This window comes from Haemorhous mexicanus, chromosome 2 (genome assembly GCF_027477595.1).
Source record: "Haemorhous mexicanus isolate bHaeMex1 chromosome 2, bHaeMex1.pri, whole genome shotgun sequence".
NCBI lineage: Eukaryota > Metazoa > Chordata > Aves > Passeriformes > Fringillidae > Haemorhous > Haemorhous mexicanus.
Window position 1 is genome coordinate 82,452,371 of NC_082342.1, and position 13,425 is coordinate 82,465,795.

General features: G+C 44.0%; 1 protein-coding gene across 1 annotated transcript in view; it reads left to right on the forward strand.

The window, feature by feature from the left end:
• The first annotated feature begins 9,030 nt into the window (after positions 1-9,030).
• Positions 9,031-13,425, forward strand: part of IPO5 (importin 5) — a 41,528-nt gene continuing 37,133 nt past the window's right edge. Inside the window, exon 1 of the mRNA XM_059839259.1 lies at positions 9,031-9,190. Coding sequence (XP_059695242.1) covers positions 9,107-9,190 — 84 coding nt within the window. The 5' untranslated portion in view covers positions 9,031-9,106. The remainder of the gene's footprint in view (positions 9,191-13,425) is intronic.

Here is a 13,425-nt window from a genome sequence, read left to right on the forward strand (position 1 = left end):
AGAATCATAGAATATTAAGGAGTTGAAATGGACTTTAAAGATCATCCAGTCCCAGCCTCCCCTGCCATGGGCAGGCACACCTCCCACTAGACCAGGCTTCTCAAAGCCTAATCCAGCCTGGCTTTGAATCTCACACGGGTTGGGGCATTCAAAACCCCCCTGGGCAGCCTGCTCCAGCATCTCACTATCCCCACAGTAAAGAATTTCTTCCTAATATCTAACCTAAATTTCCTCTCTTTCAATTTTCAGCCATTGCTCCTTGTCCTAGCTCTACATTTCCTCACAAAAATTCCCTCTTGGGCTTCCCTGCAGGCCTCCTTCAGATACTGGATGGCTGCTACGAGGTCTCCACACAACCTTCTCTTCTCCAGGCTGAACAGCCCCGACTTCCTCAGCCTGTCTTCAACAGGGCAGATGTTCCAGCCCTCTCACCCACTTTGTGGCCCTTCTCTGGACTTGCTCCACCAGTTCCATGTCCTTCCTGTGTTGGTGGTACTGGAGCTGCATGCAGTGCTCCAGGGGGAGTCTCACAAGAGCAGAGCGGAGGGGGAGAATCACCTCCTTCAACCCATGAGCCACACTGGTTTTGATGCAGCCCAGGATTTAGTTGTCTTTCTGGGCTGTGGGCTCACACTGCTGGCTTATGCTGAGTTTTTCATCAACCACCAACCCCAAATCTTTCTCTGCAGGGCTGCTCACAATCACCTCTCCACCTTATCTTTGGCATAGAAAAGAATCACAGGCTCCAAAAAAATAAATTCAGTGAGAGCACAAAGAACAGAGATACCTGAATTACAGATGGCTTATGTACAATTTATTTGATGAAAGACAGCTAGAGAAATGTAATGTTAGAAAGCTGGAAGAGACAAAAAGAAAAACAAAGGACTTGCTAGACTTCTAAGATAAGTTTGGTATTCAGGGCAATTAAAGCTAAATTAAACTAGATTAAACTGAAACTCTTTGGAGCTCAATATATCTTGCAGACTGTTCTCAGTCTCCATCCCTATTTAAAAAAAATCAAATCTTCTTTTAATTAAACAATTTGACCTTCATTCTTCTTAGGGAACAACTTTCAGTTTCTACAGGATAATGAAAAACAAGTGAGCAGAATCAATGCCACTTTGTACTCTATGTCTGACAGACCCTAGGAGCTACAGTCAAGAATGCAATTGAATAGCTGGAAGAAATCACAATTATTTGAGATGAGAGAACTACGTAACTTATAAATAAGAAGGTAATTAATGCATGAGATAAACTCGGCTGGTGCCCCAACTACTGATTAAATTTTATTGAACTCTACAATCTGGACTAAAACTTGCCATGTTTCTATCAAACACTTTTAGTTTGATTTCAAGCAGAGCCATTAGGCATTCCCAAGAATGGAACTAAAGAACAGTATTTTCATTTTCTCACGTCAAGAAATTTTTACAAGCTTTTCTTTGAGACATGCCTGGTTGAAAGGCCTTGAAATTTGAACTGAAGAATATTTTGATGACATAAAATGTCCCTGAAAAAAGTAACTTTAAGTTAGCACGCTCTCAAAATATTGCTCAACATTCAAAGAAAAAAATCACAGTTTATACATGCTGAATAGAGAATTGTTATTAACTTTTCCAAGAATATTTCAGCAAAATATTGATTAAAGTGAGAATCCTGTGGGCCACTGTTGAGCTGGATTTTTATTCTGCAGGACCACATCTGACCAGGCTTTGCCCAGATTAACAGCTGGAACCAATCTGTAGTACCTGAGAAGTACAAAAAGAGAGGTTCAAATACTCACTCACTGGAAAGCCAGGCCTGACAGAAGACCATACATTTGTAATGTTCTGTCTTAATCCTATATGATAGATGTTTTTGTTACCGTTTTTAAAAATAATATTTAAATTTATAAAATTTAAAAAATATTTACATTTACAAAGCTAAGCACTGAGAATTTGGAAAATACTTGTGTTTCCTGCACAAATAGATATTTTGGAAATCTTTTTCCATTTCTGCAATTACTTACATGTGACCTCATATGATCTGGGAAGTTCAAGGAAAATTTTCCAAAAACATAGCCAAAGGGTTTTCCCCCCCCTTAATTTAGCCCATTTGTAAAGACATGTAATAATTCATATCACTCTCAACAGTGTAATTTGTGTTTGTAAAATCTATCATGGTAATTGCTGATTATCACTTCTAGCTTCTCCTTTTAAATGCATCCTCCCAGACTCCAAATTCTAGGTTAGAGCCTTTCCTGTGATAAGCACATTCAGTTTTCATCAAAGGGGATGGAAATGCCACATGCACAACTTATAATCTGCACTTGTGCTTGCTACTTTGCTCTGATCACAAGAGGTGATGTTTGCATAGCAAGGAGCATCTCCCCATGCTGAGGAGCCATGCTTCTGTTGAGCCACCCTAAACTACATCGGTGGTTTTGCCACACTATTCTTTTACCAGGTCAAACCTAATTTTCTACCTGACTTGTCTCCATATGTCCTTCCTTTTACTTACCAAAGATTATGACTGACTGAATTCAATGTCTTTTTTTTTTCCATATTATTCCAGATATTTAACAGTCCCTTTACAATGAGTCACATTTTCATGTTTTTCTTAGTCTCTTATTAAAACTGTCCATATTAAATTTGCAATTGACCTTTTCTTTAATCTAAAGATCTGAAAGTGTTCTTTCAGAAGGTGTGTTGAAACAGGTTAACAGTAGGTAAGCTGTTATAAAGGTGTCACAAATGCAGGATATTATATGCAAAATTTTAGCAAGTGATTTATGAGTCAAACCATAGAATAAATGAACCAACTCATGTTTGGGCATATCAATCTTTGTAATTTGGAAATGCACTTCATTATAATTATGTGCTTCCAGACTCTTCTTCCTTCCAATGGATTTGCCAATTATAAGCCAGCTGATATGCCAAATCAATTGACGCTCTGTCTAATGCACAAACAATTGAAAATTTGATTCCTGCTGAAAGGGCTATTTTTCTACCAATACAGCAAAATGAATTGTTGAATTGTGACTATTTGAGCATCTCTTTTCTCCCATACATATGGAAGCTGGAAGGAGAAAGGAATTTATGCAACATTAAGGCAGAATCAGTTCCAGAGGGAGCAGGAATCTTGAATTCTGACAAGATGAACTAGATATAGCAGTATGGCATTTCCACAGTGGTTTCCATGATTTTACATTATTTCTGAATAATACCTGATGAAATGTCAAACCAGCTGAGAGCAAAGAGACTTTTACCATCTTAATACAGCAGGCAGCTTTCAATTTTTTCAGTAGGAACAGCAAAATTTTTTGTGGGAGTTCAGCAGGTATTCCACAGCATCTTGTTCATTGCTTCAGAGAAAATATGACTTTACTATCATTCTGTGTGCTCATAAAACATGTTATACAATAAAAAATGTTATTGAGTAACTAATAGAAAGTTCTGAAAATGGTTGAGAATCTATTTCCTCACAGCTCGGCAACATGCTTGGAGCAGAGGGACTTGCCAAAGAAATAAATATGTAACCAGACCTGCCAACATTCACTCATTCAAAACTACACTCTTTCATACTGAATTCATTTTAATGTTATCAAGTTTTTCCCTTTAGGGATAAAGAACATTTACCATTAATATTATGAGACATTGACAAAAATGTCTCTGCTATTTATTCCCTGCAGACACTGAATTTGTGAGTGAAGAAATGGTATTTCACCTAATAGCCCACACAGTGGCAATGTACTCATTCTGGAGTAATTTTGTTCATGTCTTGGTTTTAAAGGCAATATTCCCTTTCCATCTCAAGAAAAGCATCCTCTATAGACCTGCATCTGAAGCACTGACAGGATCATTCATGTATTTTCCAGTTCTTTTCCAGGCTAGCACAGGGAGGGTCAGAAAGCCTCTTTAATCTGTTCAAAGCCTATGTTCAGATTGCCTTGTCAGATGCATGCTTTTGACAAACTGCCTTAATAAAAGCAACAATACCACTGAAGCCATCTACAAATCTTCAGTAATAATTGAATTCTATAACATTGAATTCTGTTCTAAGAAATAAACTCTATGAATGGTCTTTCTTTTTTTGTACAAGCTAATTCCCTGTGTCTTTATATTAGTCTCTCTGAGAGAAGTTACATCTTCCCCTACCACTTCTTGCTGTTATTAACTAAAAGTGTATTATTTTTTCATAATTTATCAATCTTTTTCAATTCAAACCCCAAAGGTTTTGCACTCTTCTCAGCCTCTGTGTTATCAATACATCAAATAATGCAGTTCTAGAAACACTGGGTTTTTAAGTGTCAGAAAGTTGCCTCCTAAATTAACAAAATCAGTAATTGTCTCGAACTCAAAGGCCTACATTCATGATGCATGTAAACTACTATTTTTTTAAGTGCATGTGCAGCTTTGTGAAGCTTGGCAGGCTGTAGAACTTAGCATTGCTCAGGCTGCTCAGTAAATTCTCTGCCTTGTCTTCTGACACAGCAGGCACAGCCTCAGTGTAATATTATCTGTAATCCACACAAAAGCCTTGTCTCCTACTTCTTCCACTGCATCACTCTTTGGTAAAATGACCTGGGACAGAGCCCTGTTCAAGAAGTCACTTATTTCCACAGGTTATCCCAGCCCTTTACATTTCACTATTCTGCACTGTCTGGTGGTCTCTGGTGAGGTTAGAGCGAACTTTTTAACAGGTATACTTGTTCAGAAAATACTCCTAGACAAATATACAAGGCCCTCTGCATTCTGCTTTCTGGGAGTAGCAAAATTTCATGTCAGTTCCTCAGTGTGATGTCCTCCAAGGGATATCTGACTTCAGTGAGAAGACCTGGGAGAAGTACAGGATGCCTCTTTGCAGCCCTACAGGATGTTCAAAGCTTCTTCACAACAAAAACTTTTCAAGCCTGCAGTGTGTAGGACCTATGGAATAACCTGCATGTGAAGCTTTCCTGCCTTGTAATTAAGCTTATTAACCATTTCAATGGCTTCAGAAAGTTCCCACTCAAGAATTCTGGATCTCATTAGTGGTTGATGGCTACTCTCCAGACTCCCAGCATGTTCCCCAGTCTAGTAGACCCCTCAGCTTGTGGCTAGACACTGTTGTATCACCTCCCAGCTCAGCCTTACCAACACAGAAAACCAGTAAGAAGTCACAGGTCAGGGTTTCGTGGAGTAGAATTGAAAGAGCAGCATCTCTCTCAGCACTCTTTATAGTTGCAGGCATCCCATCCCCATGCTTTAGGCACAGGAACTGACCTATGCCCTTTCTGAGCTCCGAGCACACTACACAGACGAACAGATGAACAATTTGTGAAAACTATAGTCCACTACTGATAGTCATAGCTGACAGGATTGTAACTCTTTGCCTCACCCCACATGTTGGCCAGAGCAATTTTCAGACACTGCCTGCTCTTTGCAGAGAGCTTGCTCTGCCAAGATAACTTCAAACAGCCCCCGCTAGAGCATAGCTTCCCACTGACATCAACTTACTCTGTTCTCTTGACTTTTGCTGGAAATCTGCCCTCGTGCACTTTCTAACTCTTCTCTGGCCTCTGAGGCTATCATGGCTGCACTTTTTGTGATATGTAGAGTATATGGAATCCATATGGACCATCAACACTCACTTTAAACTTATGGTAGATCTCCTGATATGACAGAGCTGACCTGTTATTGTGCTTTGCAAATACATTTGAATTTATTTTGCTGTATCTTATTTTCTGTATCTTTCTTTATCATCATCTCATTATTTGCTTCTGAATGTTAAAACACAGATATGTCAAACCCTCCACCTGTAAGTCAGCATCAGAAAGTATTTTACAAGAATCTGAGACACCTGTCCTCATTTTGTCATTTCACATCTCCTACTGCTCTGTAAGAAACATTATAGCGTTCCTCAGGTATAATAAATAGTTTTCTAGCTCTCCCTCTCTTTATAATCCATTTGTATTCAGAGTTGTGAAGTTTAATAAATACTAAACTAAAGCTTCTGTTTTTGAAGACTTGAACTTTCAATTTCAGGATCTGTCCAAGTTTTAAAACGTCAATAAAATGTCATTGGATAAACTACAGTTCAACACATGTCTTGGGCCTTAACTGTTTAGAAGAGGTCAAGGTAATTCTTCTGATTTCTGCTGTCATACTTTCTCCTGTCTTTTTTGATGTTGTTGTTGTTGCTGTCATTGTTGTTTTTTAAACAGACTGCAGGAATCAGGCAATATTCAGCAATACCAACATTGCTGCTGGCTGCTTGGTGGCTGCATCGATTAGAGCTCTCCTCAGGCGCTTGTTCAAACCCTCTTTAGTGCTGATACCTACTTCTTTGGCATAGTTTCTGTCTGCTTCCCAAGCTTCAAACTTCTCCTGAGTGAGAACGAGCACCTGATGTGACAGACTGATCACACTGGATTAGTGACAACTTTGTTTGCTTGGGACTCTCTCCAATATATTAACTGCTTTTAACCTAGATGAAGTTTTCAATCTGCCTTCCCCAAACTGTCAGGATTTGAAGTGGAACATCAATAATCTGCTGAGTTTACCAGCAGGTTCTTCTGAACCCAGTATAGATGCTCCCTTCTATGCTTTGAATATCAGGGTGAAATGTATTCAAATGTATTCCTAGAGCATTACACTACTAAATTTATTGATCATTACACACATAGGAACAGAAACAGACACACATACACACATAGAGAGACACTCTCACTTGGCTTGCTCTAATGAACTGCATCAAGTCTTTCCTGCCTTCCCTTTCCAAGGGAGCTCTACTGGAATCTGATGTTCATCACTGGTACTCCAAAGATAATTTGACAACTGTTTTTCAGGTCTTAGGCAATTTTCATACGCCTCGCTCTTCCTCAAAGGCAACCAGGCAGTTTTTATATAACAACCCACTCCCTGCATCTACAGATGCAAAAGCCAGCAGGAGTAAGAAAACAATTTTCCATATCCTGTGGTTTACATTCTCTTCCCAACCCCCATTAAATACTGTATTCCTTAGCTAACAATCCTACTACAGATTTATGGTGAAATCACCATTAAGACAAGTCAAGATGAAAGCAAATACATTTATTTGTTTATGCATGGGAAGCAGACAGCAATGTTACTAAAGTTCATACAAACCTGTTTACAGGTGATAAAACCATGCCTATTTCAAGAAGACATCCAAAAGGCCCTCCAGTATGTGCAACAAGCTGTACAAACCTAATCCACATAGCTGAGCTCTGAGGACATTTACAGGAGTGTACTTCACACTAGAAAGCATGCTTGCTTTTATATTTCATCTTTAATTATGGCCCTTCTGAGTTTTCAGTCAGCTTAAAATCCTTCTCTAGCCCTGCCCGCAATTCTTTCTTGATGCAGACAAGATGAATGTTTCCTTCCTTCCTTCCTTCCTTCCTTCCTTCCTTCCTTCCTTCCTTCCTTCCTTCCTTCCTTCCTTCCTTCCTTCCTTCCTTCTTTCCTTCCTTCCTTCCTTCCTTCCTTCCTTCCTTCCTTCCTTCCTCCCTTCCTCCCTTCCTCCCTTCCTCCCTTCCTCCCTTCCTCCCTTCCTCCCTTCCTCCCTTCCATCTTTTCTCCACTAGAGCTCACTGGCTGAGTTGTCCTGCTTTTAAAGCACTGGCATTCCCTGGGCACGGTCAAGGCACAGTAGAAGGAGACACTTGACCTGGCCAGCCACTCCCACAGCTGCATCCCAAACAGCTGGCTGGTGCACCCAGAACAGCTGGCTGAACAGACCCCTCCACCAATGATCAGGGTAATGCTCAAAGCCTCTCGCCCTGCTCCTCATGAACCTGTGATATTCCCTGAGATCAAAGGGAATACTAATTAAGTTTTATTCAATCTATTGAAATCTTAGTGGGTTGGAGAGATGGACAGAGAAGAACCTTCTGAAACTCAGTGAGAGCAAATGCAAGGTCCAGCAGCTGGGAAGAATAACCCCCAGGCTGGGGGCTGATCTGCTGGGAAACAGCTCTACAAAGAAGGACCTGGCAATGTTGGTGTACAATGAGCTGTCCATGAGCCATCAGCACCCTTGTGGCCAGGAAGGCCAATGGTATCCTTCCTGCGTAAGGAAGACCAATCCCAGCAAATCAGGGGAAGTAGTTCTGCCCCTCTGCTCAGCCCTGGTGAGGCCATATCTGGAGTGCTGTGCCAGTGCTGGGCTCCTCGGTACAAGAGAAATATGGAGCTCCTGGAATGGTCCAGCAGAGCGGGGTGAGAGGAGTGGAGCAACTCTCCTACAAGGAAAGGCTGAGGGAAAGGCTGGGCCTGCTTGGTCTCGAGGAGAGATGGCTGAGAAGGGACTTCATCAATGTCTATCAGTATCTGAAAGGAGAGTGCCACGAGGGAGCCAGGCTCAGCTCGGTGGTGCTGAGCAATGAACTGGAGATAATGGGCAGAGACTGATGCACAGGAAGTTTCACATGAACGTGAGGATGAACTTCTGTATTGTGTGAGTGACTGAGCACTGGAACAGACTGCCCAGAGAGGCTGTGGAGTATCCGTCACTGGAAATATTCAAGACCTGTCTCCATGCAATCCTGTGCCATGTGCTCTAGGACGAGCCTGCCTGACCAGAGAGCTCGGACTAGATATCACAAAGTGCCTGCCAACCTGACCCGTTCTGTGACTCACTAATTCCCTGTGGCGGGACAGCAGCACGACGTCACCGAGCGCCCGGAGGCGACGCCCCGCGATCTCCCGCGCTTTCCGTCCCTCCCCTTCCCGGCCCTCCCCCGGCCCGGCCCCAGCTTCGCGTCCCGGCGCGACCCCTCCCTGCCTGCGCCGCCCGACCGCGGCTCCGTCCAATCCCGCCGGGGCTGCCGGAGCCGCCTACCAATCAGAGCGTTCCGCCGCCCCTGGCTCCCGCCCCCGGCGCGGCGGCGCACCAATGACACGCGAGGAGACAAACCCCCATTGAGGGTCGGTTGAGCCGCCGCTCCCCGCTGCCCGCCTCGCCCCGAGCTGCAGGGACGTCAAAGGGAGGCAGGGCCAATCGGGGGCGAGGCTCCGTGCACCGCGACCAATGGGAGCGCGGCTAGCGTTGCGGCCCCGCCCCTTGCTCCCCCGCCGGCGGCGCGGCCGGCGCTCCCCCTTCCTCCCTCTCCTTCCCTCTCGCAGCAATGGCGGCGACGGAGCAGGAGCAGTTCTACGCCCTCCTCGGCAACCTGCTCAGCCCGGACAATGCGGTCCGCAAGCAGGCCGAGGTAACGGGGCCGCCGCGTCAGCGGCTGCCGAGACGGCCTGTCAGACCCGCCGGGCCTCGTCGGAGGGCGGGAGGGAGGGAGGAAGGGAGGGGGGCAGGGAGGCGGCGGGGCCGGCCGAGCCCCACGTGTGAGCAGCGGCACCAGCTGCCGCCGGGGCGGCCCGGGCCTTGCCCCGGTCGGGGCGGCGGGGCCGGGCGGTGGCGACCGTTTTGCCTGGCGGGCGCAGGGCCCGCGCCGGCCCTTGGCCCGTGAGGGCTCGAAGGGTCCCGTTACTCCCCTCGGCGCCCGCCCCGGCGTGTCCGGCGCCGCTCTCGCCCCTCGCCCGCCTCGAGACCGCACCCCCCGTGGCCCGTGTGGGACCGTCGCCAGGGGCTGCTTGTCCCCGTTGCCCATGGCTGGCTCCGCCTGAGCCGCCCGGCGTGGCGGAGCGCGGCCCCGGCCCCGCCGTGCAGGGGGGGCCACGAGCCGGTGGCGGCAGCGGCGTGTGGGGGGGCCGGCTCTCGGTGGCTCGGGAGCGGAGGCGGTTCCCGAAGGAGGTCAGAGCGGGTGCCTGGCGCGATGGAAGCGCTGTTGTGTGCGCTCCCGAAGCGGCCCTCGCCGGAGCTCCGTGCCCCAGCCCCAGCTGGGCTGGCAGGAGCGGGACCGAGGTCCTTCTCTCTGGCCACACACGAGTTAGGTTTTTTAACTTTTTGGATCGGCCCCGTGTGTATTCAAGTGTTTCGTCAGCTAAGAAGTATTTCACCCAAAAGAAGTGTTTTCAATATGCTGAGTTTCTCTTGTTATCAGCAAAAAGTTTTCAGACATGTTGTTTCAGCTGAAATTCTTTGTGGCGGCTAAGCCACGTTAATTCTTTCTCTCTGTCATGCTTAAGGCTCCATTGTCAAGCCTGGTGGGGACTCTCTCCCGTTGAATTAAATACCAGCGTCTAGGTTTAGCATGAATTCCCGCTGCATGGCTGCATCGGGTCTTTTATCGCTCTCATCACTCCAGCGGTCAGCAGAGTTCAGCGCATTGTTTGGTGAAGAATAAAAAGCATTATTCCTGATGCTGCAGTGAAAATTCCTCAAATATGAATCCAGAGTGGGAAGGAGGCGAGACATACGTTTTTAGAAAGCTAGTGAAGTTCAGTATTGATAACTGCACTTTCTAGAGAGTCAGCAAAAATTATTCCCACATTCCTGAACATAGCGCTGCAATGGAGGCCATTCTTTGGGAGCTGAATTTTTTTCTCTTCTCAACTGCCTACATGTAACCTAAAAACATTTCTAAAAAATTTTGAACTTTATTGGAATTGTAACAAAGCAAGTTTGTTGTGCACCTGTGTCACAATGCCTATGAAATAAAACATTGGTTAAGAACGCTAAAGCTCAGATTCTTAAAACTGGTATATTTTGTCAGAAACTTGCTTGAAACTGAGTTGGAGTTCTTTTTAATCTTCATAAGTATGTATTTATTTCATATGTACTATCGTCAATCAGAATAAGAAACCCTAATTGGCATGATAGATACCAAGTTTTTCAAGTCTGTTAGTTTCCTATAAAAATACAAGGAATAGTATAACTTTTTACTTATTTATCTGCACTGAATTTGTCATTAGTTTCTGAATATTTCCAAGGTGTGCTGCAAATTATTTAATGGTTTAGGATCATTCAGGGTGGAAGGGTCCTCAGGAGGTCTGCCATGCTCAAAGCAGTGTCAGCTATCAGGTCAGATCAGGTCACTCGGGGCTTTGTCCTGCTGACTCTCAAAAACCTCTAAGAATGGAGACTGCACAAGCTCTTTGAGTTACTCCCTCCTGCTTGACTTGTCCTCATTAGGACAGAGAGATCTGGACCTCTTCCAGTCTGAACCTCCTTTTTTTCAATTTATGCCTGTTGTCTCTCATTTTTCCACCATGCATGGCTGTAAAGAACCCCACTTAGTCTTCATGGTGGGTTAATGAACTTTCACCTAGAAACACAAATCTGTCTCTCTACAGTGTTGCTAGACTGACTTAAGTTGTGAGTCTTACTCATTGAAGTAAGATTTTTTTGGATAAAAGTTTTGCATAACCTTTAAAATATTTGCTTCCTAAAATCATACTAGACTCGTACTTGGTTTTTAACATTGGCATAGTCCAATCAGTTTTTCAAAGTGTACTTACTGTTGGAAGGTAATATTGAATACATAAAGGATTCAAATAACTGCAGATAAATTGAATAGCGGGTTTTCATTTGTATCTAGTGAAAACCAGTCAGAATGAGAAATGGATAGACAGGGAACTAAGCAGACTAAGCAGTTTATTCCAAATAGGTCTGGTCATTGAGATGAAAATGTGGGGTGTTCAGCTGAAGACTGAACTTAATAGAGATGTAGAGTCATATCCTGTTTGGGAGGATTGTAATAAAAGATGTTTAAAAAAAAAAAAAAGGTGAGGAAGAAAGCCTGATGACTCCAAACTCAATCGATGTGTATGAATTTGTATGTGTAGTCTGCTCTTGTGAGACCCCACGGGAGTAATGGGTCTACCTCTGTGGCCCCTAACACAAGAAGGACGTGGGCCTGTTGGAGTGGGACCATCCCAAAGATGGTCAGAGGGTCTGAACAGCTCTCCTGTGAAAGGCAGGCTAAGACAGTTGGGGGTTGTTCAGCCTGGAGAAGACTGGAGGCACCTTAGAGCAGCCTTCAAGTACCTAAAGGGGACCTGCAAGAAAGGTGGAGAGGGGCTTTTACAAGGGCATGCAGTGATAGGACAAGGTGCAGTGGCTTTAAATTTGAGGAGGGCAGGTTTAGATTAGATATATGGAATAAATTCTTTACTGTGAGGGTGTTGAGGCACTGGGACAAGCTGCCCAGAAAAGCTATAATGCCCCATTCTTGGAAATATTTAGGTCTAGGTTGGCTGGGGCTTTGAGTAACCTGGTTTAGTGGAAGGTATCCTTGCCCATGGCAGAGGGTTTGGAACTAGATGGTCTTTAATGTTCCTTCCAGCCCAAAACATTCTGTGATTACATGTATGAACTAGCATGCTCATAACTTAACCTGACAAGTAGGCTGAAATCTGGGTGGTTTATTTTACCATCCATCCTGGAGTGTTGTCTGTTGACTGTAAAAACCTGTCTTCTTACTTGTTTGTCTGTCTTCTAGAGAGAAACTTTTATTTACTTTGTTTTGGTGATTTTATGCTCTTTTTTAAAATGCATTTCTCAGGTTTGGGAGAACATGAGTAGCAAGTGTAGCAATAGATACTTTCTTGCATGCATTATGTAAGTTGGTCATGGTGTGTGAGAAATTTGTACTTCTGTATAAGATAACTGGGGAACTAATTGTAAACGTAAAGAATACAGTAAGATGTAGCAGGATCCAGCTACATAGTTAGAGTGTAGGCAGGGCTGGTAGGGCCAGCAAAGAAGTCTCCCACCAGCCCAGAGGGAAGGTTCTGTGTTTGAGCATGTATTCTTTGTGCCCCTTGGCTTTAGCATCCTCTGAATCCAGTTTACAGAATTGACAGTTATACCATTGAACAACTGCTTAGGTTGCTGGCCATTTTTAGTGAGTTAAACAAACAACTCAAAATAGAATTTTATGGTTATCAGAATTGACATGAGGGAAGCCAGCCTTTACTGTGCTTCAGTTGTCTGTGAAAGTATAACAAGTCTGTGCTGGGCCTGGGTTTAGGGAACCATTGTGGTTTTGTATTAGTTTTTGGATTTGTAGATAACAGTGCAGTATAAATATATACATTCATGGGAGAGGTTAATCTGAGAAAGACTTTCTATTCTGACCCTAAACCTCATTTAATTTTGCAGTCTCCATGAAATGATTAGATTAAATGCAGGGATTCATTGGGGATTCCGAGCCTCATGGACTGTGTGAGTGTGTGTTGGCAGCTAGAGAGAATATGAAATGCAGATTCACTTTGTGAAGAAGGCCTGCTAGGAAGCAGGTACAGAAAATGAGGAAGATGATGTCTAATATTAAATGCTTAATTGACAATAGCAGGTATCCTGTCAAGGTGTGTAAGAGTCTTTTAGAGTACTGGAAGGATCTACTCTACAGAATTGGAAATAGGAAGTAGGCAGGCAGAGAACTGATAGAAATGAACCTGAGCTTTGCAGAATAAGCTTATTCCTTGAGTTCAGGATGGGATAATGAATATTTGGAAAGGGTGAAGTAATTAATCTTCAAGATTGTCAACAAAAAGTAACTAGGAGTTACTAAGTATAGAACTATGAGGGGTTGCTATTTAGCTTGTC